Below are 25,134 nucleotides of genomic sequence, written 5' to 3'. Positions count from 1 at the left end.
GCAGCGGCGGGAACAGCGGCGGGAGCAGCGGCGGCAACGGCAATGAGGAGGCGGCGCTGAGGAGGCGGCGGTAGCCGGAGCGGACGGAGCCGACATCTTGCGCCCTCCCCTCCCGCCGCCGGCTGGGTGAGCCCGTCCGCCCCAGGGGGGAGGGGAGGGGGAGGCGGAGAGAATTAAAAAAAAAAAAAAAAAAAAAAAAGGAAAAGAAAAAAAGGAAAAGAAAAACAAAAACAAAAATTCCCCCCCAAAAGGAGGCGGCGGTGGCAACGGTGGAGAAGTCGCGGCGGCGGCGCGCTAAGCCGGCCAGGTAAAGCTCTGCGCGGGAGGCCGCGACACCCTTCAGGGGTCTCTCCTCCCTCACACACCCCCGCGCCGGGGTCGCGGGAAGGTGACCGGGCGGGCGGGAAGGAGCTGGGGGAGGCCGGTGCGCCGCAGCCTGCGGGCCTTTCCCGTGTCCCCGCTCTGTCTCCGCGCGGCGAGAGCGGCCCGCGGTCCCTCGCCGAGGAGGGGACAGCGGCGGCGAGCGCCCGGGGACGGGGAACAGGCACCGCCGTGTCAGCCGGACCCCCCCATTGCCGCCATCTTGGCCCCCCCCTCTTCGCGGCGCGGCGGGGGCGCCGCCCACCTTCTCCCACGCGATTGGCCCAGGCGGGGCCGAGCGCACCCGCCTTTAGCCCCGCAGAGCCGTGCGTTGCTATTGGTGGTGGAGCTGTGATGGACGGCGGCGCCAGCCAATGGCCTTGCAGCCCTGCTGCGCTCGCGCTGCTCGCCCCCGCCCGTTCCCCCTCTCTGGGGACTGTTGCGGGTCCGCGGGGAGAGGCGCCCGTGCCTCGGCCCGGACCGGCCTTCGGTCCCGCCGTGGTTAATCGCCTTTTCCTCCCCCCCCTCCGCCCCGGGGACGGCTTCATTTTTGTCCGAGTCCTTGTTGTGCCTTGGCCCAGATCGCTGGCTGCTATTGGAGTTCCCTGCAGGGAGCCCTCGGTGCGCAGGGTAGCTCCTGAGAGGAGCTCCCGCCGGCGCCTGACAGCTGAGGGCATGTCACAGTTCCTTCAGTTGCTGCTGAGGCCGGACACAGCTCGTGGCATATCACAGTTCCCTCGGAGCGCTGCTGCTGAGGTCAGACACTGCTCATGGCACATCCCATCTGTTGCTGAGCCCAGAGAGTTTACCTGGAACTTCATCCACAGCCTGTCTCACACCCTCCCCATTCCAGAGGGAGGGCCTCTCTCGAGGCCTGCTGCATTTCCCATCATCTTGACTTGGTTACGGAAGTATCAGGGCATTGATAAAGATGAAGATCTCTGCATGTGTCAGGGCAAGCAGCTCTTTGTGACATACGTTGAGCACTGACATTTCATTGTAGGCATCAGTGCAGGTGTGAGGCGCATAAACCCTTGGCAGGTGTGTGAAGGGAGCCCATATGGGCCCATGGCAAGCACAGATGTGGCAGGAACATGAAGGGACGTTGTCGAGGGCAGCAGGAGTTTCGCTGGCATTTTGGTTGGCAAAAGGTGGAGAGGGGGCTGCAGCTGTCCCAGGTTGTTTCTTTCCTCTGGCATCCATTGCTTTTACTTTACAGATGTGTTTCTTAAATAGTTCCATGGGTGTCTGTTCCCTGTTGCACAACAGTGGGTTTTAAATCCCAGTTGCTGCATGGAACTGAGTGGCTGCTTGTGCAGGAGAGCAGTGCTGAGGAACATCTCCAGACCTTGTGTTTGGCTTGATGTCCCAAAGAGGGACAGTCTCTGTAGCCACTCAGTGGCTGTAGCCACTGCCAGTAGTCATGGTGCACCAGAATCCAACAAGAGCCATGCCGTTCCCATCTGCTGCTGGACGCCGAAGTCCAGGTGGCCTTTTTGCTGCAAGTCACTGAAGTTCTTCATTGTTGAGGGACCTAGTTTTTCGCTGGGATCACCAAGCTATCCCAAAAGAAAGGGCAAGGAAACTCCCCCAACAGCACTGCCTCGAGCTCCAGCCTTGCGTCCTCTGCACATGAGAAACCTGGTGCTGTAAAGTGAATCCTTGGTTGTTCAGCATGGGAAGGCTGGAAGGAAGGACTGCAGCATGAAGGAGAGTTGGGAAGGAGACTGCGGTCTTCTGCAGTGTGAGAAAAGGACTTGGAGATGGCCAAGGCAGCATTGCATGGGTTGAAATCATGGCCTTTCCTTTGGAGGACCCACTTGTGTTCAATAATCCAGGCTGTGCATATAATGGGGCCTGTACTGTGATGTTGTTCCATACATGTTGATCTCTTTGGTTTCTTCAGGAGAGCTTTTGTCTTCTTTGCAGTAAATTTAAGTGTCCTGATGATGGGCTTGGTTTTTTAGTCACCTATTTCAGCCCTTCCAGGCAGCTGTTGCCCACAGGTGTGAAAGCTGCTGCTCAGAATCAAACCACTCCTGAAGGAACTCCTGAGGTAGAGTTAAATTCATTCTCAGCGGCTTTATGGGTTGCAGCCACCATGTTTGCTCAGTTGTGCTCTCTAGGAGCTTCACTCCCTGCTCCCATTGTAATCCCCAGCAGAAATGGGCCATGGGAGCTTTTTAGGATGCCTTGAGCATATTGTGGCAATGGCCAAAGGATGTCTGTTTGAACTTTCTGCTTTCCTATCAGCAACCTTTGTCCATGGCAGTACAGAATCATCGTGGGCTGAAACAGCATTTAACCCCACTGATGTAGAGTATCTTTAGCATTTCAGTGTGCACAGGTGCTGTTTGCAGAGGGATTCTTTTTTATGTGTAGCTGGGAGGTGTTTTCAAGTGTGCCAAGGGAATCAAAACATTCCTGGGTTGCTGCTTAAAAGTTCCTGTTGTTGTAGACAAGGTCACAGTGCTCAGCTCAGTGTGTCTGAGTTGATTTTTTTTTGCTGCTTTCAAGGTATTTTGGAGGCGTGTCTCCTAATATCCAGGTGTATGTCTCATTCCAGGCACTCAGCTCTTGCTGGCAACAATTTCCATGCCATTTTAGATGCTTCTTCATAGTGCTAAGTAATCGTGTGTGTTACAAATGGGTTGTTTTATGGCAGCTGGTTGCTGTGGTGCAAAGCCCACTTTGGGGTAATTTTTCTAGAAATACACTGATTGTTTCACTAGAGGAACCCTGCACACTTGTTTTTTCTCATTAACAGATAAAACAGGTACTTGTTTCACTGAAATTTGCTTGTCCCTCAGCATTCCAAGCAATTGGCTATTGCCTCATTTTTCCTGAACACAATATTAATGAAGTGTGTGGTCAGCTCATAATAATTACTTTATCCTCCATATATCTTTTTACCTCCAATATCTTCTTTGCTTGTACCAGCCTGAATTGTTGCAGACCTAGTTGTAGGCAGGATTTTCTGTTTGTTGCTTTTTTTTTTTTTTTTTTTTCATTTCATGATCAAGTTGCCTTTATACCCTCCTTTTAAAATTCTTTTTTCCTGCTGATTGAAGCCATTGGAGCTCAGCTAGGATGAGTGCAGTTGGGTGTCTGCAGTGTGTGGATCAAGTGACTGATTAAAGTTTTAAGGCAAAGGTACCACCAAAATTTGTGGTACCTATATTTGCAGGTAGAAATGATGATCTTTTATTTTACATCTGAAGTAAAACTGCATTTACAGTCTCCATCATTATGGGTGTGCATACTGAAACTGGCATCTGCAGCTTATTTCTGTCGATGCAGGGAAGAGCTTGGAAACCTTCCCCAGAGCCTGTTTGTTTCGTAAGACACAGGTGGTGTCGTGGCTTAATCTCATGGTTCACAGAACCAGTAATGAAAAAAAGTATTGCTCCTGGAATTTGTTCCTTCTTTCTGGAATAAGCTTGGACTTCTTGTAGGTCCTGGTCCTGTGAGATGCTGCTTGCTGTGGCACACAGTTGAGAGTTTCTGGAACTGTGTCCTTCATAAAACACAAATACTGCATTGGCTGAGTACAGATTGTGGGTTTGTAGTGTTTCTTCTTGTCTGTGGGTCCCAAAGAAAGGAACTGAATATGTTGATTGCTTTAAATAAGGGTGAGGTGCTGGTTCAGGCCTCTGCATAGCAACAGATAAGCTCTGAGCTGGCTTATCTGCTCACAGAGAATTTACATTTGCTTTTCTTTGTCTCCTTTCCGACTTCTTTCAGCCTCAGCTCGTTTATTCCCATAAGTCATGTTCCCATCCTTGACTCTACCCTTCTCTCTTGCATTACTCACTTGGCTTCCTCTCTGCTTTCTGTCTTTGCCAGCTCCTTCCTTCACCCTCTGATCACCGAGCTGCTGCCACCATGTCTGAATCCTCCCCCAGACCACCTCCCCAGGCTTCTCCTCTGCTCCCCTCTGACAGGCACCTCCTTAATGTCAGCAGCTGACTCTCAGCTAATTATCTGGGTTGCTGATTAGCAGTTTGCGAGGGCAGAGCTGGCTGGGGCTTTTTGTTAAGGCTCTGAGCAAATGCCATTGCATGGTTCCTGGTGCTGGAAGCTGTCTTGCTGTTCTCCTGCTTGTAGCCCTGCAGAGTCTCCATAGGCAGCTGGCTCAGGTGGATGAATGGGAACTGTGGCCTAACGCCAGAGCCTGTTAGGCCATTGGGATCCATGCTGCTTGTTGCCATGTTTATTCCTCTTTGCTTCCTCGTGGAAGAGCAGAAGAGATGCACGTCTGGTCTCTGCTACATTGCTCAGCTCATTCTCTGGTTCTGCTTGTGACCCTTGAGAGAAGGAAAAGCAAAGCTGGAGGATGATTTTTCATTATGGGACTTTTTTGCATCTGCAGTGCCAGAATGGAAGGATTGGTGGAGGCAGCACTGAGCTGTGAAACTTGGAGAAGCTCCCTCCTGGACTGAGGGAGAACCACTAGTTTTCTCATCTGGGGCTGACAAAAAAAAAACATTGGAAACTGCTTTCATAAGACCTGAACAGTGCATTCCTTTTCACCTGGAAAACATCCAGGACATTCAGGGATATAGAAGAAAAGTCACAGGCAAAAGAGCAGAGAAGAACTCATTGGTTTGTGTGAGCTTAATATGTGAATGGTGCCAGCAGATGTGAACAGTGTGTGAATTTCAGGGGATCTGAATGGTTTGCTGATCTGGGTACACAGCAGACTGCTTGTATATTGTGCTGTCAAATTGAGTTTTTGTCACTGGTGGTATGGTGGAATGTATATCTGAGGTGCAAAGAGAGGAAGTTGGAAGGTGCTGTGCATTGCTCTGATACACATTGCAAGAAATGGCTGATATATCAAATACCTGCCTGTATCTAAGGTGTGGAGATTCAGTGAGCCTGAAGTTTCTGGAGTCTCTGGTAGAAATTTGCTCTGTTGCAGCATTGAGTGAGTTTTTCAGTCTGTGCTGCTTCTTGCTTGTGTCCTTGTCTTACACTGTCCTCTGTTGTGTTATGTCACAGCGTCTCTGGACCACAGGGATGAGGAAGCCCCGGAGGAGGAGCCGGCAGCACTTGGAGGGGAGGCGTTCTCCCTCACCCTACAGCCTCAAGTGCTCCCCCACCCGAGAGACGCTGACCTACGCCCAGGCCCAGCGCATCGTGGAGGTGGACATTGACGGGCGGCTCCATCGCATCAGCATCTACGACCCCCTAAAGCTCATCACTGAGGACGAGCTGACAGCCCAGGACATCAACGAGTGCAACAGCAACAAGGAGAACAGTGAGCAGCCCCTCTTCACTTCCAAATCTAAGAAAACACCTTCCAAAGGCAAGAAGAAGGAGTCCTGCTCCAAACATGCACCAGGGATGTCTCTGCACTTGCCCCAACCCAAGTTCCGTGTGGTGGACTCCTTCAGCCAGCCAGATGCCCCTCCCCTCCCTGCTGCCTACTACCAGTACATTGAAAAGCCTCCCGAGGACCTCGACGTAGAAGTGGAGTATGACATGGATGAGGAGGATCTCGCATGGCTGGAGATGGTCAACGAGAAGAGAAGGGCTGATGGTTACGGGACAGTTTCTGCTGACACTTTTGAGCTGCTGGTGGATCGGTTGGAAAAGGAGTCGTACCTTGAGAGCCGGAACAACGGGGCTCAGCAGTTCCTCATCGATGAGGATGCCTTCTGCTGTGTCTGCATGGACGATGAGTGTCACAACAGCAATGTCATCCTGTTCTGTGACATTTGCAATCTGGCCGTGCACCAGGAGTGTTACGGTGTACCCTACATCCCTGAGGGGCAGTGGCTTTGCCGCTGCTGTTTACAGTCCCCTTCTCGCCCTGTGGATTGTGTTCTTTGCCCAAACAAAGGGGGAGCCTTCAAGCAGACCAGTGATGGCCGCTGGGCCCATGTGGTCTGTGCCATCTGGATCCCAGAGGTCTGCTTTGCAAACACTGTGTTCCTGGAGCCCATCGAAGGGATCAATAACATCCCTCCAGCTCGGTGGAAGCTCACATGCTGTATCTGCAAGCAGAAGGGCATGGGAGCTGCTATCCAATGCCACAAGGTGAACTGTTACACTGCCTTCCACGTCACCTGTGCACAGAGAGCTGGTCTCTTCATGAAGATTGAACCCATGAGGGAGACCAGCATCAACGGCACGACGTTCACCGTGCGTAAGACTGCCTACTGTGAGAGTCACTCCCCGCCTGGCACGGTGAGAAGAGGGTCTCCAGCTGCTGGTGGTGATGGGCAGGAGGTCACTGTGAAGGAAGAGGAAGAGGAGGAAGCCAATTCTGGTTCTCCCAAAGGGTCTGTGAAGAAGAACCAAGTGAAATTGAAGCAAAAGATCAAAAAGGAGCCTGGTGATGTGACCAAAGGGCGTTCGTCCATGCCCGTGGTGACCGTTGCACAAATTCCCTCTTACAGGTGAGTGTTGCAGGTTTAAGGAAAGAGTTGAACAGCTGGAGCTGAACAGGGTCTGTTTTAAGGACTCAGTCCCTCTCATTGCTGACCTTGGAAACACTAAATCTTCAGTCAAGGCTTAGCAATAACTGTTCAGAGTGCTCTGTAGCATACTTCGTGGCTGGGTTTCTTCTAACTGAGTGTCACTGAGGTTTTCTGGCTTTGCTGAGCAGCCATCTCAAGCTGCATTGTGTAATGCAGACTCTGTGGTGGTCCCTAATGGCAAACACCCATATGCCATGAAGTATTTTTAAAATAGGGTAGGGGCCATCCCACTATTAAAATTTTTGAGATCTCATTTCATAGTTTCTTAATTCCTCCTTTTATTACAGAGTGTGTCAAACCTGACAGTGTTGCAAGCAGCTTTGACTTTGGCTGTATTTTTGTATTTTTTTCCTCCCAGCTCTTCCTCATGCAGAACTAGGTAGTGCTGAATTTTTATTTGGTGCCTTAGGAAGTGTGTTGATGTGTCACTGGTATTTTAACAGATAGGCTGCTAAGGCACCATGTATAATCTAAGAATGGTAAGCAAAGGTCAAAATAAGTGATATATTATTCTTGGACTCTGTAAAGTTAATTTCCCAGGCTCCAGCTTAGTAACATCAAACTTAAACAGCCCCTGGAAAGTTCTTGCTACAGGAAGTAGTTCTGAAATTAAGGCTTGGAGCTGAATTGATGATTTCATACTTCATGCTGTGGCAAGTGCTTGGTGGGACCCTCCAGTATGAAAAAGGGGCACATCTGTCTGCATGTGAGGAGATCCCAGATCGTCCCAGTTCATGTGGTTGTGCACACCTCAGAGTGTGCATTGACATAACACTGCAAAGCTTCTTCAGGAAACCCAAGGGTCTGCAAAACAGTTGGCTCCATGACACTCTCTGCTTCCTTCAGGCTGAACAAGATCTGCAGTGGGCTCTCCCTGCAGAGGAAGAACCAGTTCATGCAGAGGCTGCACAACTACTGGCTGCTGAAGCGGCAGGCGAGGAACGGGGTGCCCCTGATCCGGCGGCTGCACTCGCATCTGCAGTCCCAGAGGAACGCCGAGCAGGTACCGGCTGCTCCCCAGCTGAGCCCATGTGGGAGGACACAGAGCTTGGCTTCCAGGAGGAGATGAGCTTAACACATGGCTGGGGAGGGGAGTGAGGGTGAAAAGATCAGGTTTAGGTCTCTTTTGGTCTCCTCTTGGCATGCTCATGCCTGAAGAACTGAGTTAGTGTATTAGTGGGATATCCATGATGCCACTAAAGTTGGTGTTGGGGAGACAGCAGGTAGGAGGGAGTTTTCCCCCTGAGTCAGGAGACCCAGGGTTGTGCAAGGGTGTGATGGGCCCTTGGTGGCCTGATTTCTTAGATGAATGATAAAAATACTTCCCTTGTGAGTGAGTAAAGAAAATGGGTTTTAACTCCAGAGTTATGGCCAAATTCCAGTTCGAGTCATTCTTCCTGGAGCTTCAATTTCTGTTCATCCCAGCACATTTAGACATAATCATCAGCTCTGGACTCTTTTGCTTCCTCTTTTGAGCTGGCATCTGGAGTCACTTGATCTTGGTGCTATTAAGCAGCACAGCATTTGGCATGAGAAGTAGTTGGTGGAGTAATGAAGCAGTAGGACTCTACCCTCTTAACACAGCCTGTCAGTAGGGATTGTATACAATGTACATGTATATTTTTACTGTAGCTGGAGGAATTTATAGGCTTTTGGTTTCCAAGACTGCTTTGGGTGCTAAATAAAAAAATGATTCCCCACTCATCAGTGCAGAGCTTGGGAAAGTGCAGCGTTTCCTTGGTGTATTATGTTGGCAATTTACCATAAGTAAGTTCTTAAAAACAAATGTCCTATTAATATAAACCATGAAGATCTTGTGAAGCAATTGTCCTCTTGGCAATCATGTGAAAGTGCATGCACTTGAAGTATATTATCCAAACCATTAAAAAATCTACAGATTTAGGAGAGGAAGGTTGATTGTGTTGTGAAGCCACTGAACTGTGTCTTGGAAGGTGTGAGCTCATCTCCCAGTGTTGGCCATTCTTGGCAAACGTCTTTCCATGGCTCTATTTCTTACAGGTTACAAAGAGGATAAGAATAGTTCTTCCCTCCTCTACTTTTGGTTGCCTTCACTTTAGACTGTAAATGCTTTGGGATGCTGCTCCAATGCACAGAAAGATTTCCAGCCTCTGTGATAAACATGGATGTAAAAGCACGGAGGGTGTAAATGAGCAGGCACTGAAGTGTGTTCCCAGGGTGAAGCTGCAATATAATTTGGGGTAATTTCACAGATAAGGTAAAATCTAGAAAATCTGATGTTCTCTTTGTTAGACAGCTAAATGCTAGAGGAAGGAGGGGACATGGTCTGACAAGGGAATAAGAGGAAGACTCTGAGAGCAATTCCCAGAGGATTCCTAGAAAAAGAAGGAAGCACAGGAAGCCTGTTGTGTTTTTTATCTTGCCCCACTTTTATCTTGCAGAAGGAACAGGATGAGAAGACGAGTGCAGTAAAGGAAGAGCTGAAGTACTGGCAAAAGCTCCGGCACGACTTGGAGCGGGCTCGGCTGCTCATCGAGCTCATCCGGAAGAGGGAAAAGCTCAAACGGGAGCAGGTAGGAAACTCTGGCTTTGGAGTTCCTGCACTCAGTTTCAGTCCCATGCAAGCTCTCTGTGCTGCAGGAGGCACAGGAGGAGCATTACAGTTTTTCTTGAGCCTTTTCTTCTTTTCATCGGTTCTCACTGTTGGGTGTGCAGAGCCACCTCTCCCTGTGCCAGTCACAGGTTTGCACTGTGCAGCCTCTGCCCTCAGAACCAGGGCTGGGCTCCGGAGTGCTGGGAAAATGTATTTCCATCATTAATACTGGATTGGATTCCTGACCTACAGAAGCCCTTCTATTTCTGGGCATGGACCGAGTGTTTTGCAGAGTAGAAGTTAGGTCTCCTTTCATGATTATTTCAGGAGTTTGGTAACACCTGCTCCAGGGAGAGGTCTAAATCACAATTCAGTTCGTAATTTATAAAGCTAAAAATTCATGTAGTTTGTCCTCTAAGGACATTTTTAGAAGAAAAAGTTTTAAGATGGAGACCATTTAGTAAATTTTCCAATTTCTTCTTTGACCTATGTGCACATCTCCAAAGTTTCACTGGTTGCTTCCAATGCTTGCCAGCCTTGCCTGTCTTTGCTGTCCTTACCTCGTTGGTCGCTGCACCCACAGCTGTGCTCTCCGTCTGGAGTATCCTCCAGGGCAGCTCCAGCAAAGGCTCACTGGGCACACAGGGAGTCCATAAACATCCTCAGGCCTTGCCTGGATGCTTCCAGCCTCTCTTCAGGGAGAGGGAAAGCAGCATCCTCTGTGATCACAGCTCCACTGAGAGCAATTTTTTCATGACCAGAAACTACCCACAGCTTTTTTTGAGTCCTCTTGATGGTTCATTGACTGCATTGTCCTTGATTTACATCAGTAGCTCAGCCCTCATTGCTGCGTGAACATATTTTAGGTAGGAGGATGGAAAAAAAATCATTCTTGGGCTTTGTTTGCTTTTGATATCTTGCTATAACCTTATCACAGCTGGCTAAATCCATAAAAGCTTATGGAAACTATGGTGTGCTTTATAAAAGGATAAAATACCACAGAAAGCTGTATCTAGTTGGGCTCTATCCCAGCACAGCTTTCAGGTGAGTGAAGAAGGATTCTCCAGAATCATGCATCTCTGTTTGGCTTTTTTCCTGTTCTGGGGAAAAAGTGTGGTCTTTTTATCTGTCTGTATTCGTTCTCTCACTGATGCTGTCTTGTTGCTGAGCACATCAAATACAGTTTGCTTTGTGTAAACAGACTTGCTTACCTTTATTACTGAAGTGTTGATTTAATGACATAACAAGTGATTATAGGATCAAAGAAATGAAGATGTTAAAGGATGAATAAATACTTTTATCCTGTTCCAGTCTTCTTTGAATAGATTTTCAGTGTAAGAGATTTTCTGTGCTACAACTTGTTTGCTTAAAAACAAACACTATTGGAGACTTCCTAAAGGATAGAAGAAACTGTATTAGGCATTTGCAGACATCTAACCACTGTTGTTTGGTTTCTGCCTTGAAGTCTGAGAGCTTATGTCTTAAACTTTGTTTTTGCTCTCTAGTTTAATTATGGATGTTGTTGTTCATGTAAATGCCTGCATACTTTTAATTTTTATATAATGTTGATAATTGGCATGATAACAATATCTTGAGGCAGGGAGTTCTCCAGGATAATTTACCAGGCGTGAAAAGCCTGTTTTCATTTTTAATTGTAGTGTCCTTTAATTTCCTGGGGTTTCCTCTTGTTTTGACTTTGTGAGATTGAATAAACAGGAATTCCCCATGTGAAAGGATTGGACTATGCAGTTAGACTGGGCAATGTACATCCTGCACCTGAAGAGTGCAAGGTGTTTGCTGGAAGTTCTACAGCAATGCTGGCCTGAGGTTTCCACCACTGAGTAAAGCTGGGGGGATCATTCAGAAGAATCTGGAGGAAGACACCACTCCCAGATCCTGTCCTCATGGCTGTGTTCCCATTCCCAGGTCAAGGTACAGCAGGCTGCCATGGAGCTGCAGCTGACCCCTTTCAATGTCCTGCTACGCACAACCCTGGACCTGCTGCAGGAGAAGGATGCTGCCCAGATCTTCACAGAGCCTGTTAACCTGAACGAGGCAAGTCTCTTTCCTAGAGGTGTTTAATGGGTTGTAGATGAGATATTGCTGGGCAGAAGCACAAACCACCTTGTCCCAGGCTGCTGGTGGACTTAAGAATATCTCAAAAAGGACTCGTGATGTGTGTATCCTTCCAGGGCAAAAAAAAGGTATTTTTTTCTGGAAGTTTTAGCACATCTTGGACGAGTAATGTTTTGCAGAGCCAGGGTGTGTCTGCCTTGCCTGGGTGACACAGAAATGAACATCTGTTGCTGCCCCTTGCCAGTGGAAAGGGCATTAAGAGTTCTTGTGCTGGGTGCGCTCTGGTTGGCTAGTAAATGGTTTTTGTAATTGTACAGGTTTTATATGTTTAGGTTCCAGATTACCTGGAATTCATTTCCAACCCAATGGATTTTTCCACCATGAGGCGGAAGCTGGAGTCCCACCTGTACCGAACCTTGGATGAGTTTGAGGAAGACTTTAACCTTATAGTTGCCAACTGCATGAGGTATAATGCTAAAGACACGATTTTCCACCGAGCAGCTGTCCGGCTCCGGGACCTCGGGGGAGCGATTTTGCGTCACGCGCGGCGCCAGGCCGAAAGCATCGGCTTTGACACTGGCGTGGGGATTCACCTGCCTGAGTCGCCCAAACCCCACGACTTTTACCGCTTTTCTTGGGAGGATGGTGAGTAATGATTAATGGTTTTTTCTCTCAGGCAGATCATAGCTTTAGTTCTGAGCACGTCACTCAGCCTGCATGGAAATCCTAGCCATTCTGCATAAGAGAATTTTCCTATCCATCTGTTTACCTAGGCACATTTCTAACTCCCTTAGAACCTCAAAGAGTGGGATTTCAGGTGAGCTGGGCACTCAGAGCTAGGTGCAGCTTAGCTCCAGCTCTCCTAGTGCATGTCTGTGTTGGCACAGCCTTGTGAACTGCCCGTGCTCTTTGATTTGTGGCAGGAATGTCGTACGAACTTGCTATTTTAAAGAGCAGTGCAAAGGTGGGTCTGGGATTTTTTTGCTCTGGGGAAAGCTCATACATTTCATTGTAAACTGGCAAGATGTACAGCAGCTGGGTTAGGAGGAGCACTGAGGGCTGAAAGGGGGTGACGAGGGGTCACCTAAGCCATCCTTTTAGCTGAGACTTCCCATTCCCAACATGACCCCATCCATTCCCACAGCCTTCTTGAGATGCAGCTCCAAAGCATTGGTTGAATAACTTGGCTAAACCTAGTACAGCCATCAAACACACAGAGCTTGCAGTGTGCCATCTGGTTCCTGAATGTTGAAGCCCTCTTGGGTGCAGATGGACAGTCATTATGAAATTTGTGTTGGTGTTCAGCTGTCTGTCTTGCTCCTGCAGATGCCAGCCCTCCAGCAGAGCCAGAAGAATGGCAAACATGTTATGTTTCAGCCACTTCTGTTTGTGGTCTGATTTTGTCATTTAATCTGACAATGAGATAGGTTTCCGACAAGAGCCTTGGCCACAAGCTGTTCTGTGTGCAGTACAGACATGTCCTTTTACTGTTGCTCCTGGGGCAGTAACAGGAACTGAAGGACAGTGCAAGTTAAATCAGCTGCTTTCTATCCAAAGGAAGGAACTCCAAGCTCCAAGATTATTGACTGCTAAATCCCCAGGCTAAAGCGATTGATTCATGGATAGCATCAAAGGGAATGAGGCCTGGCACTGGCCCCAGCTGCTTCTCCAGGAAGCCTTACTCCTTTCCTTCACTGTTCCATCTCTTCTGCTGCAGTGGATAACATCCTGGTCCCGGAGAACCGGGCTCACCTGTCCCTGGAGGCGCAGCTGAAGGAGCTGCTGGAGAAGCTGGACACGGTGAGCACCATGCGGTCCAGCGGTGCCCGGACGCGGCGCATCCGGCTCCTGCGGCGCGAGATCAACTCCATCCGCCACAAACTGGCCCAGCAGCAGAGCAAGGCCCTGCCCAACGGGGACACTGTGCCACGGGAGGGGCTGGAGACAACGTCCAGGGAAGGGGATGAGGAAGGGGAGAAAGGTGAGCAGCAGGATTTTGATTCCAGGTCTCTAGTGCTCGTCAGCAGTCAAAACCTGCTGTTTCTCCTGTGACCTTAGTGAAGGCTGGGAATGCCTGTTGGTAGTTTTGGGAATAACTCCTTTTAAAATGTTCAAGCAGATTCTTTATTCCTTTAGCAGATGGTGCCAAGCTCCCGTACCCTCCAACCCTGGAGCCCACAGGACCCGCACCCACCCTCTCAGAGCTGGACTCTCTGCAGGATCCTCCAACACTCAAACCCATCAGTGAAAGCAAGTCCCTGAACCAGCTGCAGAAGAGGATGGTGTCGGACAGGGAGCTCTTTGACAAGAAGGCTCTGCAGCAGGAGAGCCAGGCTTTCCAGCGCCTGCTGTCCAACAACGGCCTCAACGGCCTGGCCCTGCCCCCTGCGGACAGCGCTGCCAGCCCCGCCCTCAGCAGCGTGGGCCGGAGGACATCTGTCCTTTTTAAAAAAGCCAAGAACGGTGTGAAGCTGCAGCGGGGTCTGGAGTGCTCCCTGGAGAACGGGGAGGAGCACCGGCAGGGCGGGCAGCGCTCACCCTCCTGCCCTGACGGGGAGCGACAGGCGCGGAAACGCTCCCAGAGCAGGAGCTGCAGTGACAGCAACGGAGAGAAATCACCCAGGCAGGCAGGACAGAGAGGTGAGGAAAGGGCTGGCTGTGACAGTGCCATGGGGTTGGGTCCTAGGTTGTACTCGATGATCTCAGAGGTATTTTCTAATTGATTCTGTAATTTCTTGGGATTTCTTTTCCTTCTGGAAACTCTGGAGGGGGAAATCCTGGGGCTTTGTAAAAACTTCTGTGTCCAAACTACACGCCTGGAAGTGACTTTATGCTTAGGGGAGAACACAGTCCTCATAACCAGATGTGCCTGGTGAAAGCTGCATCTCTTCACGTGTTCATAAATAGGGCAGACAAGACATGTCCATAATGAGTTGCACTTCTCTGCTGACTGTACACGTTGGTTTTGGTATCTTAGCTCAACTCTAGTCACCTCCATTTTAGACATTTAAAGTTACCAACATGAAGCCCAGGGCAGTCACCAGTAATTTTCCTCTTTGCCAGGCTGCTGTAAGAGGGAGTTTCCCATTTTTTGTAGGGCAAGCCAGTGTGTCCAGCTGCTTAGGAGGCTGTTGAGTGGCCTGGCTGGAGACTCTGGGCTGAGGTGTTGGCATTCCTGCCCTTGTGGAAGGGTTTGTGGTATCTTGGTCACTCTTAGGAGAGTTTCCTGTTGCAGAAATGATGCATTTGGTTGGAAGTGTTCACAGTGTAGAGTAACTGAAACATTAATTTGAAATCACTTCTGGAATTTAAATAAAATCAGTGGGAATACCAAGCAGGTTTCTTTTCAAATTAGATCTGCAAATGAGAATAAGCAGCTGAGACAAAATTTGGAAAGACAAAAGAGGAAAGGAATGTCTGAGTGACAGCACTGTAATTTCTTTTTAGTTCCTTGTGAACAGTCATTATGGGACAGTTCCCATCTGGAAGGTTTGACTTAGCCTACACCTCAAATATTATCTTATAGTTATTTGGCTATCATAAGGTTGCAAGCATATTGAGAGTGAGAGGACAGCAATGGAATGTGGGGATTGGCTTGTCAGGACAGGTTAAAGGAAACACAAATGACTTCTCCAAAGAGTGGAGGGACTTGCCATCATCATGTCCTGGTAATGAAAGCAGAAAGTTGTCATCCACACTGGATAGAGGTCAGAATGAGAGGCTGAAATTAAAAAAAAACCAGGGAAAATGAAGGCAGAGTGCTGGAAAATCACTGCTAATAGGCAGTGACATTTCTCCTCTGCTGAAACAGCACAGCTGGCTTTTTTCGGAGTTGCACCATTGCCTTTGGGATTCAGCTCCAGTTCCTTCCACAATTTCAAACACAAGTGGTTTGTCCTGACTGGAGGGAGTGTCTGGTGTGATGAGTCTGTGTTACTGCTGAAGCAGGTCAGTGTGATGGGGATTTTCACAACAAGGTGTTTCCCAGAAATGTGCTCTTTGTGACAATCCCATATTTACAGCTAGAAAAAAAACAACAGAGGCTTTGCCATGAATTTGCCCTTTGTGTGGCTGTTGGACTTGTGAGCCCATGGGAGTGTGGGTGTGCTGGGTCCATGGATTGGGGGAAGGCCACGGTCACCTGGCTTCTTGTGCTTTCTCAGGGCTTGGGGATGCTCTCAGGGGTCATTCCTTGTCATTCCTGTTTGTCTCCTCGGCAGGAGTGACCAATGGCTTTGCAAAACACGGAGAGAGTGGCTCTGACTCCGAGTGCAGCTCTGCCCTGGGCAGTGGGCTGGTGTTTGAAGCCTGCAGGTAAGTGCCCCAGGCAAAACTGGAACACCTGCTGGGTTTGGATTAATCTCTGGTTCTGTTCTTTGACTTCTTAGTTTCAAACCCAGCCCAGACTGTTACTTACTTGTGTGTTGACTATAAAAGATGAAAAGCTGCTGAGTTTTCATCCTGTCCTCTTCAGCTGCAGGTCCCAAAACCAGTGCTTGATTTTTCAAGCAAGTGGGTGTGTGTTACACTTCTCTTTCTCGGTGCATGCACATCGTCTCTGCTGAAGCATGCCTTACAGTTCTTGAGACATAAAACTGGAAAAAACTTGAATTCAGTTTTTCAGTTCAGCACTGCAAGTAAAGCTCAACTTTTACCACCTACTAAATAGCTGCTTTCTTCCTCTCAGAAGTTTAAGAGCAGAAATGGGCAGTTCAAACATGACTGAACAGACTTAAAGCAAGCACCTGACATCCTCTGATGTCTCGTGGATAACTTGTACAATTACTCTATTCAGGAACAGCTCTTTTTACTACTTTTTCTCAAGTCTTTCTTTTCCAGCACCAAAATCACTCACAATAGGTTGCTTATTACAAAACTGTGAAAGAAAAAAAAAATTACAATATGTGAAAAAATACGATTGCTCGAGGTGGAGGTGGTCCATTTTCTGAAATGTTTGTAGTAATGGGGTGAAAGGATGTTCAGGATATGGGCTGACAAAGTCCGGTGTCATACTGGAGTTGTACTGGAGGGCTGCTGTGTCATCTCTCAAGTCTATACACAACTGGTGTAGCTCATGCAAGCTCCAGGCATCATTGCATCAGCTCTCAGGTGTGAAGTCTTCCCTGGGTTTCTCCTCATGTTTACAGCTTGGTTTCTGTGAGGCCTTTTCATGGCTCCTGGGAAAGCTGGGATAATGCCCAGTGTGCTTTCACCAGAAGAGATCACATTTTGCACAAGTATTCAGTGTTCTTTTCATGTCAGTGATGCACCAGTGCAGTAACTTTCCGGCATTTTAAACAGATTTGGGGAATCCATTGTCTTTGTTGTCAAGGATAATCTGTTTTCTCCTAATGCCCTGCTTTTCCATATCTTCCTGACAGTGGTTTGATGCCTCCCAAGCGGAGTCGAGGGAAGCCGGCTCTTTCTCGGGTGCCCTTCTTGGAGGGTGTGAATGGAGACTCTGATTTCAGTGGCTCAGGTGAGAATTGCTGCCCAGCACCCCCTGCTCTGGGCCCACCTGAACAAGGGGGAGCACATCTCAGAGCACACCAGGAACCATTTCTGCACAAACTACCCAGGTTGGACCTGCCTGGGCATTATTACCTGCTTTGTTACAGATTTCGGTTATTGCATGTAACGTTTTTCCTGCTTCCACCTGTGCCCTGTGTTCTCCTTGGAGGGCTGCTTTCTGTAGGGCTCGTATGTGTAGCGTGCCTGTCACTGTTTCCTCCTGTTTTGGTACTAGTACTCTTTAATGATGCTGTAACACAAACAGGAAATCATAATTATAAGAGGGGTCTCTCTGGAGATGACTTCATAGCTGTTCCCTCTTGAATTGCTTGCAGGATCTTTGTAACGAAATTGTCTTTGTCAGGCTGTGTTGTACATCTGTAGAATTGTCACATTCCTGTAATCAAGGCACTGCACCATCTGCTCACACGACCAGACTGTTGTGTTTCATGGGGTGTGTCAGTGATAGAGTTATTGCAGGTTTATGCTGAGATCAGAATTCAGCTTTGAGGCCCTGGTACTCCTGTGCTTTTCTGTGCAGCTCCATGTGCTGGCTCTTGTCGTGGCTCTCTGAGAACCTTATCCTGGACCTTGAGTGCTCAGCAGCCTGCTCTGAGATAAGCTCACAGAGTGAGGCTGGTGCCATGAGAACTGGAATCAGTGGGACAGTTCTGGAGTTTGGAATATGATTTCATTAATGAAAGAATACATCTGGAGTGGAGTAGTGGAGAAGCACATCAGATCTGTCCTGACAGGGTGCTCAGCTGGGTTGTACTCAGCATTTTCTGGATTCAGTTTTCAATGCCAATATTTGACCATTTTCCCTAGAGCAAGCACTACGTGCTGTAAAATTTTCATCAATGAAGATTACTCCTTTTCCAGGACCAGGAGCTGGCCCATTTCATATCTGTGACCAAATCCATCTCTTGTATGGCCATTTGATTTCACTGACTCAATCAACATTCCTGTATTGAAGAGTTCATGTGAAGCCACATGCATGCACAGACACACGATTTAGGAGACTGTGGCTTTATCTTAATGCTGAACTTGACTGTACTGATAGAGCATAAAGCAGGCTGGGCATCCCCTGTGGCCAGGCTGGAGCTTGGTACATGCTGAATTTTATCATAAACACCAAGTGCACATAGATACAAACAGTAAGTGATCTTCCACTTTGTCCTGTTGAGTGTGCTTTAAGTACTACAGTAGTTCATCTGTTTTAGTTGATTGCTACTGAGACAGTGAGGCCTGGGTTAGATGACAGTGTGGTTCCTTGTGTTTTCATAACCCTCTTGCTGGTAACAGCTCCTAAGCTCTGTCTCCTGCTGTCCCTTAGGCAGGCCTCTCCTGATGTCCTTTGAGAGCCAGGCTGAGCTGGAGCCCCTGGAGCTCGTGTGGGCCAAGTGCCGTGGTTATCCCTCCTACCCTGCCTTGGTAAGTGCCCTGTGGCTCTCCCACAACCTGACCTTGCAGCTCAGGTAGCCCAGAGCACAGTGCTGTTGTGCAGTGTAACCAGAAAGAAAAAGAAAACTTCCCAAAATAATGTAATATGTGCTTTTTCCCCCCTTTCCCCTTTTGCAGGATTTTTGTGAATTTTCCCTGTGCTCATTGTTTCAGAGCTTTGCAGAGGATTTATAAAACATTGCTCTCTCATTGTCAGGGCTAGGAGCTCTTTTCACTCCCCTCTCCTCTGAGGAAAGTCATCAGTACTGTGGGGATGAGAAGACCTAAATTTTATAAATGCAGGCACCAGGCTCCACTGCCTGCACGATTTCCTGTTCAGTGAGCACAGCTCCATCTGTAGGTGCCCAGCTGGCCCTGTCATGTCTACATCCTCTTGCAACAGCCATATGTTTGATTTAAATCTGAGCATATACGCATGTGTCAGTCTCTTGAATGTTATTTCTTCCTGTTTATCTGTCTTTGGATATTTATCTATTAATGCCATCAAAAAGGGCAGATTCTGCTGGAAGTGTGACCCTCACCCCTGCTTTTACTCCAAGTGGGAACCCGGACTAGGGAACATCCATGGATCTGCTGGCCATCTTGGCCAGCCAAAGCAGTTTTAGTTCTCCACGTGGCTACAGCCTGAGTTAAACTGTGCCTTAGAATGGATTTAACCCCTGAGATTGCCTCCAAAAAAGGCTTTTTTTAAAGCAGCCTGTTGTGGTGGTAAAGTGTTTTAATAAATTCCTACAGATGGCCAATGTCAAAGCCAATCTACTTTTTCAAGCCCTTAGGAGGGGAAGAAGAACAGACTGAGTACTGCAGCCACCCTCTGCTGTTTTCTTTTCCTCCTGTGCTGACATAGCACAAATGTGGATATGGACATTTCTGCTTCATATGGGGAGAATTGATGCATCTGTTGTGACTTCAAAATTACTGTAGTCTCTGTTCCCCTGGCTTGATGCAGCCAGCACTGCTTGTCAACTCTCAAAATCTTTGGCCTGATTCTGATCTAATTCAGTGTAAATCTGAGCAATGCCACTGATGTCAACTGAGTTGCTCCAGAATGGAGCTGTTGTGAAATTGCATTTTGCCTGTGGAGTACAGCAGGAACATTACATTTATTGCATGAGTTTGGAGTGAGGGAGGGAAATCCTTTCCTGAACACACTGAGTTTGTACTGAGTTACACATTAGTGTAAATGCATTTACAGCCCCACAGAACCACACAGTTGCATCCCTTTTTCAAGATGGGGTGCCTGGCTTTTGGACTGGCTGGCTTCCCTTCCACAGGGGAAGCCTCAGGCTGACATTTTTTCGGAGGGAGACACTGAAAACAAGCAATTTTGCTTACCCACCCAAAGCAGACTTAATTTGCCTGGCTTGGATACACTGAAAGAAGAGGAAAAAAAAATGCATTCTGTTCATTGCTTGGAAGGGTTTTGTGCTAAATGTCCTCTCCCCATGTCCCCAGATTATCGACCCCAAGATGCCGCGCGAGGGTTTGCTCCACAATGGAGTCCCCATCCCTGTGCCACCCATGGATGTGCTGAAGCTGGGGGAGCAGAGGCAGACAGAGGCAGGAGAAAAGCTCTTCCTTGTCCTTTTCTTTGACAACAAAAGAACTTGGTGAGTGTGTGCAGACGGGGTCTGTGGTGAGTGTGTGCGAGAAGATTTAACATAATCTTTGGGATGTGGGAGCAAACAGGGATTATGATGGTGTTACATGTAAATTGGGGAATTTAAACACGCAGCAGTCGAGGAGTCTAAATAAAGAAGACAGCCTGCTTTTCCTGGCCCAAGAGCACAACATCTGACAGCTCCACTTCCACAGTGAACAGCCCAGCATCCTTCACCCAGAGCTCACATCACCACAAAAATACTGAGGCACATGAAGAGCCAGTTTGCAGCAAATTACAGAGAGCATTTGACTTCAGAACACCAGCAGCCTGTTCCAATGCTGCACAAAAGTTTTGTCAAAAATTTCCAGGCTAACACTTTCAGAATGCTGGGTTTATTTCATTATTTAGACTCTGCTGATTTTTCAGAGGTGCTGAGTACCAGCAGTTTAAAAATCAAGATCTTTAAGATGGAAAAGGTACGTGTAAGCACATAGGTTCAAAGCAGGAAAAATATCTCAAGGCCTTTTGTTGCTGTGCTTCAGACAGGATGAATCTGCTGATTTTAGCATTAGTTACTGACCATGCTCATATGGTAACAGTCAACCAGCCAGATATAATAAGCCATAAACCAGTGAAGGGCCTTAAAATTACCAATAAGTCTTTGAAATCTGTGTATGAAATGATGGGAAATTTGTGAAATTGGAGATTTATGCTGGAAGAGGTGACAGCTGCCTGCTGAGCCCACTGGATTATTGAACCAGCAAATACCACATGGGAACATGAACCAAGTAACCAGTGACACAGGAGGCAGGACCTGTGTGCAGCTGGGGTCACAGAAACACAGTTTATGTGGATGCTAGACTGTTGCGATGCTGTGGGAACAGAAGAGAGGTGGGCATGCCTTTTCTTCTGCCACCTCTATAAAATAACATTATCAGGAGTTTAAAAAGAAGCCTTGTGCTGTTTGAAGAGCCCTTCTTCGACAAACCCAGGGACGGGTTTGTGCTGGCATTCTAGGAAGAGCAGGGAAGCTCCAAGAGATCAGGGAAAGGCTGGAGGAAGGGGGTGAACATTGCCTGAGGGTGATGCCAGGGCTGGAGGGAAGATAGAGCAGAACCAAACACACAGTGGGGTAAAGCAGGGGGAGGAGGGTTCCCCTTTCATGTGGGGGCTGCTGCAGTGTTTTATGGGGTCTGAAGAGATGGGAACAAGGTGCAGCAAAGAAGAAGTATTTGCCATGTGCTTGGGAAGTTGGGAAGGGGATCACATTTACATCACTTGATGAGGGTGTCTGTGTCCTCTGGGTAAAAAAGGTGTCAGGAGACAAAACTCCTGAGGCTTTTTATTAGCACGCTGACTGCATTGTTCCCCTGTTCCTGATTACAGGAACCACTTGATAAAGAGCATGTTCTGCAAAGAGAGACTAATGATTTGTAGCAGAAAATCAATGGCACTGCCATGCTTCCTGTTGCTGTAGTCATTGGTTTTCAAAAACTTAAATCCAAGGTTGTAATTGAAGCTATCTTCCCAATAGAAGTAAACATTTCCTTGGCTTTGCCCTGCTCTCGTTGAATACAAGCTCTGCTGCATGTTTACACTCTTAAGAGGCCACTCAGAGCCTTGTTTGCAGTTTGTGGGAAGCTGAGGTGCCTCAGGAAAGAACTAAAATCCCCTCTTGGAGTCAGATCCAATTTTGATTGACTTCAGTGATGCTGTGGAAGGGTGACAAAGACTGAAATTGTCATCTTTGTGCTGAAGATCAGCTGAGCTGCCCTGGATTGCCCATAGTGGCTGAGTGGGAGGTGCATTGAGCTGTGCCAGCAGTGGCTGAGGTGGAGCTCCAAGGGGCTGGATGTCCTTAGGAGAGGTGGGTGACACATTTCTCAGTGTCCAGTTAACCTGGACAAATGACCACGCAATAAAAGCTTCCTACAGACAAGGCATTTGCAATTTAAGTCATTCCTTGGGGTCATGCTGGGCTTGGGATGTGTCATCCTGGTTCTAGGTGCTAACTCAGATAGTTGTACCCACCTAAACTAATGCTCACGGCTTCTTGGAACAAGACAGAGCTTTCTTGGGGATAAAAACTCACTTTCCACCATGGACATCCCTGTATTTGCTGCTCTGTGGAACAGGAATTTCCAGCTTTCCCCTGAGCTCCAAGGAGCATTGAAAGCCTTGAGTAAGGACTCCAAGGAGAGAGAAGACTGTGCTCAGAAGGTATTTTGGCTGCAGCTGGTTCTTCTATGCCAAATGCAGAGATTTAAACATTTGTACCATTGTTGTGGGGCGTTAATGATAAATAAATACATTACATGAGGGTAACTGCTCCTGGGGAGGAGGTGACAGCTCTTTGCACTCCTCTCTGCTGCAGGCAGTGGCTGCCACGGGACAAAGTCTTTCCCCTGGGCGTGGATGACACCGTGGACAAGCTGAAGATGATGGAGGGGCGCAAAACCAGCATCCGCAAGTCGGTGCAGGTGGCCTACGACCGAGCCATGATCCACCTGAGCCGAGTGCAGGGGGACAACCCCTTCATCCCGGCCACCTACCTGTGAGGGGCTGCTGGGGCCAGGCCTCCCGTTCCTCCACACCTCGAGCTCACTGCACTGCCAGAGTGCAGCATCTCCAGCAGCTGTCAGCACTCCTTGGAGTACTCTGAAATGTGCCAAAAAAACCCCCTCGTCCAGCTTCTTTCTGAATGTGTCTTGCTGAAGAGCTGGCAGGAGATGAAATGTAGTCTACAGGGAGTAAGGTAGGTGGGAAGAGCTGACAGGTGACAGGAGCCAAGGTGAGTTGCTGCAGTGAGCAGAGCACACAGCACTTGGATGTTTGGACCTCATGCACCGTCCCCTGCCCCTGCCTCTCCTGTACTGCCAGGGTTTTGAGTCGTCAGCCAGTCCCAGGTAATTCCTGGGAACCTGGCACCCCCAGGACTCTTTACAGATATCCCAACTGGACTTTCTTGTGCCAAATTTACCCTAACCATCATTGGCCTTTTCATTTTTCTTTAAATGACATTGTCCTATCGCATAAAAACCCCACAAAATCGTAGCTGGGAGCTGTGATTGTGATTTCCCTGCCTGCGTTACATTGTGTTTTCATGTTTAGATTTCTCTCACTGCATTTAGAAAAGCTTCAGATTTTGGTAACCTTCCCCCCCTGCACAGTTACATGCACAGATGCACAGAGCTTTAAAGATGAAAGTCAAATTACCTGATCTGTGTCTATATGTATGTCTAGAAATTTATTTTGTTGTTTCATGTTTGAGTTCTGATTTCTGTGACTCTGCTTGTTGCAGTAACATTTCATATCATAACTTAGCACAGTATCTAAGGAAAGAAAACTTCCTTTTTTAAGAAGTAATTTTGGAGGTGTCTAATGAGCTGGAGCAGCTCTGCAGGCACTGAGGTTGATCAGGGTTGGAGGGAGATGCATCTTTTGTGTTGGTTTATGCACATTTGGTGTAAGGCTCCTCTTCCTTTCCCCCCCCCTTTTTCTGTCTCTCTGTTTTCCTCTGATGCATTTTGGACTGAAACCAAGCACTGACCAGAGCACACAACCCTTCTGCTGTTCACCTTCTCCCACACGTGCACATCCTTCCCTGGTGTGTGGGTCTCCAGTGTTGTCATCCAAGTAAACCCAGACAATCCCTGTTGGTTTGGGTTTGCATTGCAAAAAACGGGGACAAACTGATGTTTGGAAACTTGGTGACTAAATCTTTTCTATTAGCCAAGGACTTAATGATTTCTCTGATCTCTTCTGTTGCATATCCCTCTTTGCTTTCCCATTTTAAAGAGCCAAAGGTGCAAAGCAAGATTGTAGATTGAATATCATCATTTTGTTTTTTAACTCAGTATTTTTTTATTATTTTTAACTTTTTCATACTGAAGAGAATGTGGAGTCAAAATAATAATAATAACTAATGATAATGAATAGTAGGGAGTAATCACTGCCATTTCTACTTGCTCTACTTTTTTAAAATACCACTTCTTATACATTGGGGCATGGAACTGCATTTGAAGGAATTTTAAGATTCCTGTAACATACAGAGATGGGGCATAGGAGTTTGTAAAAATATTAATAGTGATAATAATGCCCATGGAGTGTGGCTAGGGAAGGATGTTGTGTATATAGCTGTAAAATGTTCTAAATTATTTAGACCTATTGTCACCATTCTTGAAGTCCTCAGTTGTGTTGCTGGGTCTTTTATATGCACACAGTGTAATTTATTTAAAGGAACATACACTTTTCCAGGTGGTAGCTCAGCTGTGGACTAGTGACCTGTGTATATGTTTTAAGGTCTTGGGAGTTGGTCTTTTTTTTTTTTTTTTTCCCTCTGTTTTGTTTGGTTTTTAAATGATTTTAGAATTTGGATTGGCTGATACCCTGTTGTTGCTACAGAACCTAAATGTTACTGTGAGTCTGCTGTAAAGCACAGATTGCTCTATTTATTGTAGAAAGTGAGTTTATTTGCTTTCTAGAATTGTTTATATCAGATGGTATAAGAGAAGTAATAAGAAAATCTATGCTTGTAAAGAAAAAAAAAAAGCTAATTTTACCTACTATAATCTGACTGTCTGAGACTATATTTTCTCTCTGAGAAATAAATGTTCTAATGTATGAAAAAAAAAAAAAACCAAAACAACAAAACAGCACCCTCAGACAGAGTTCTTCCTTGCTAATGTTGTCCTGAAATCCAGAACTTACCGTGATGGCTTTTAATCATCCCAGTGGTCCCAGGTGCAGGTGGGAAGAGCAATGACAGGGACGTGACACAGGGAGGGGTTTCTGGTCCTGCCTCCACTGTGTCCCAGGGGTGAGGCTGTTCCCCGTGCCGTGGGTGACACAACTGGGTGCTGCGTGGAGAGGTCCCACCTTGTGCTGGTTTTGTTTGTTGGGTTTTTTTGTTTGTTTAGAGTTTTTTTTAATTATTTCTTTTTTTAATTGATGTTAAACTAAGGACCACCAGGTCTGTCTCTCAGAAAGACAGCAAAAGTCCAAATGCCTGAGAAAAACAACTCCACCTTAGGAAAGAGATTTCTTGAGATACTGTTTGG

The 25,134-nt window shown here is 47.4% G+C and overlaps 1 protein-coding gene across 5 annotated transcripts; it reads left to right on the top strand.

The window, feature by feature from the left end:
- BRPF3 (bromodomain and PHD finger containing 3) lies at positions 1 to 24,645 on the top strand. Of its 5 annotated transcripts, XM_048327727.1 has the most exons (14): positions 1 to 126; positions 252 to 307; positions 5,365 to 6,767; positions 7,695 to 7,851; positions 9,269 to 9,400; positions 11,347 to 11,475; positions 11,829 to 12,141; positions 13,214 to 13,477; positions 13,633 to 14,136; positions 15,717 to 15,810; positions 16,878 to 16,975; positions 18,344 to 18,441; positions 19,927 to 20,081; positions 22,449 to 24,645. In XM_048327727.1, exons 3-14 carry the CDS (start codon positions 5,383 to 5,385, stop codon positions 22,630 to 22,632), a joined length of 3,513 nt encoding a protein of 1,170 aa, XP_048183684.1. In that variant the 5' UTR covers positions 1 to 126; positions 252 to 307; positions 5,365 to 5,382; the 3' UTR covers positions 22,633 to 24,645. The 5 variants fall into 5 exon arrangements, with proteins under 5 accessions (XP_048183684.1, XP_048183686.1, XP_048183683.1 ...); XM_048327729.1 differs by lacking the exon at positions 252 to 307; XM_048327726.1 differs by lacking the exon at positions 1 to 126 and having other exon boundaries at positions 193 to 307.
- Positions 24,646 to 25,134: the final 489 nt, after the last annotated feature.

Source organism: Corvus hawaiiensis, chromosome 24, assembly GCF_020740725.1.
Source record: "Corvus hawaiiensis isolate bCorHaw1 chromosome 24, bCorHaw1.pri.cur, whole genome shotgun sequence".
NCBI classification, from domain to species: domain Eukaryota; kingdom Metazoa; phylum Chordata; class Aves; order Passeriformes; family Corvidae; genus Corvus; species Corvus hawaiiensis.
This window is presented reverse-complemented; position numbering and strand designations above follow the sequence as displayed.

Excerpts from the sequence above, each read along its gene's own strand:
- BRPF3 (XM_048327729.1), top strand. The coding sequence starts at position 5,383 with ATGAGGAAGCCCCGGAGGAGGAGCCGGCAGCACTTGGAGGGGAGGCGT. Across the intron at positions 16,976-18,343 it reads CTCTGATTTCAGTGGCTCAG|GCAGGCCTCTCCTGATGTCC; the intron begins GTGAGAATTGCT and ends GCTGTCCCTTAG. Across the intron at positions 20,082-22,448 it reads TTTGACAACAAAAGAACTTG|GCAGTGGCTGCCACGGGACA; the intron begins GTGAGTGTGTGC and ends TCTCTGCTGCAG.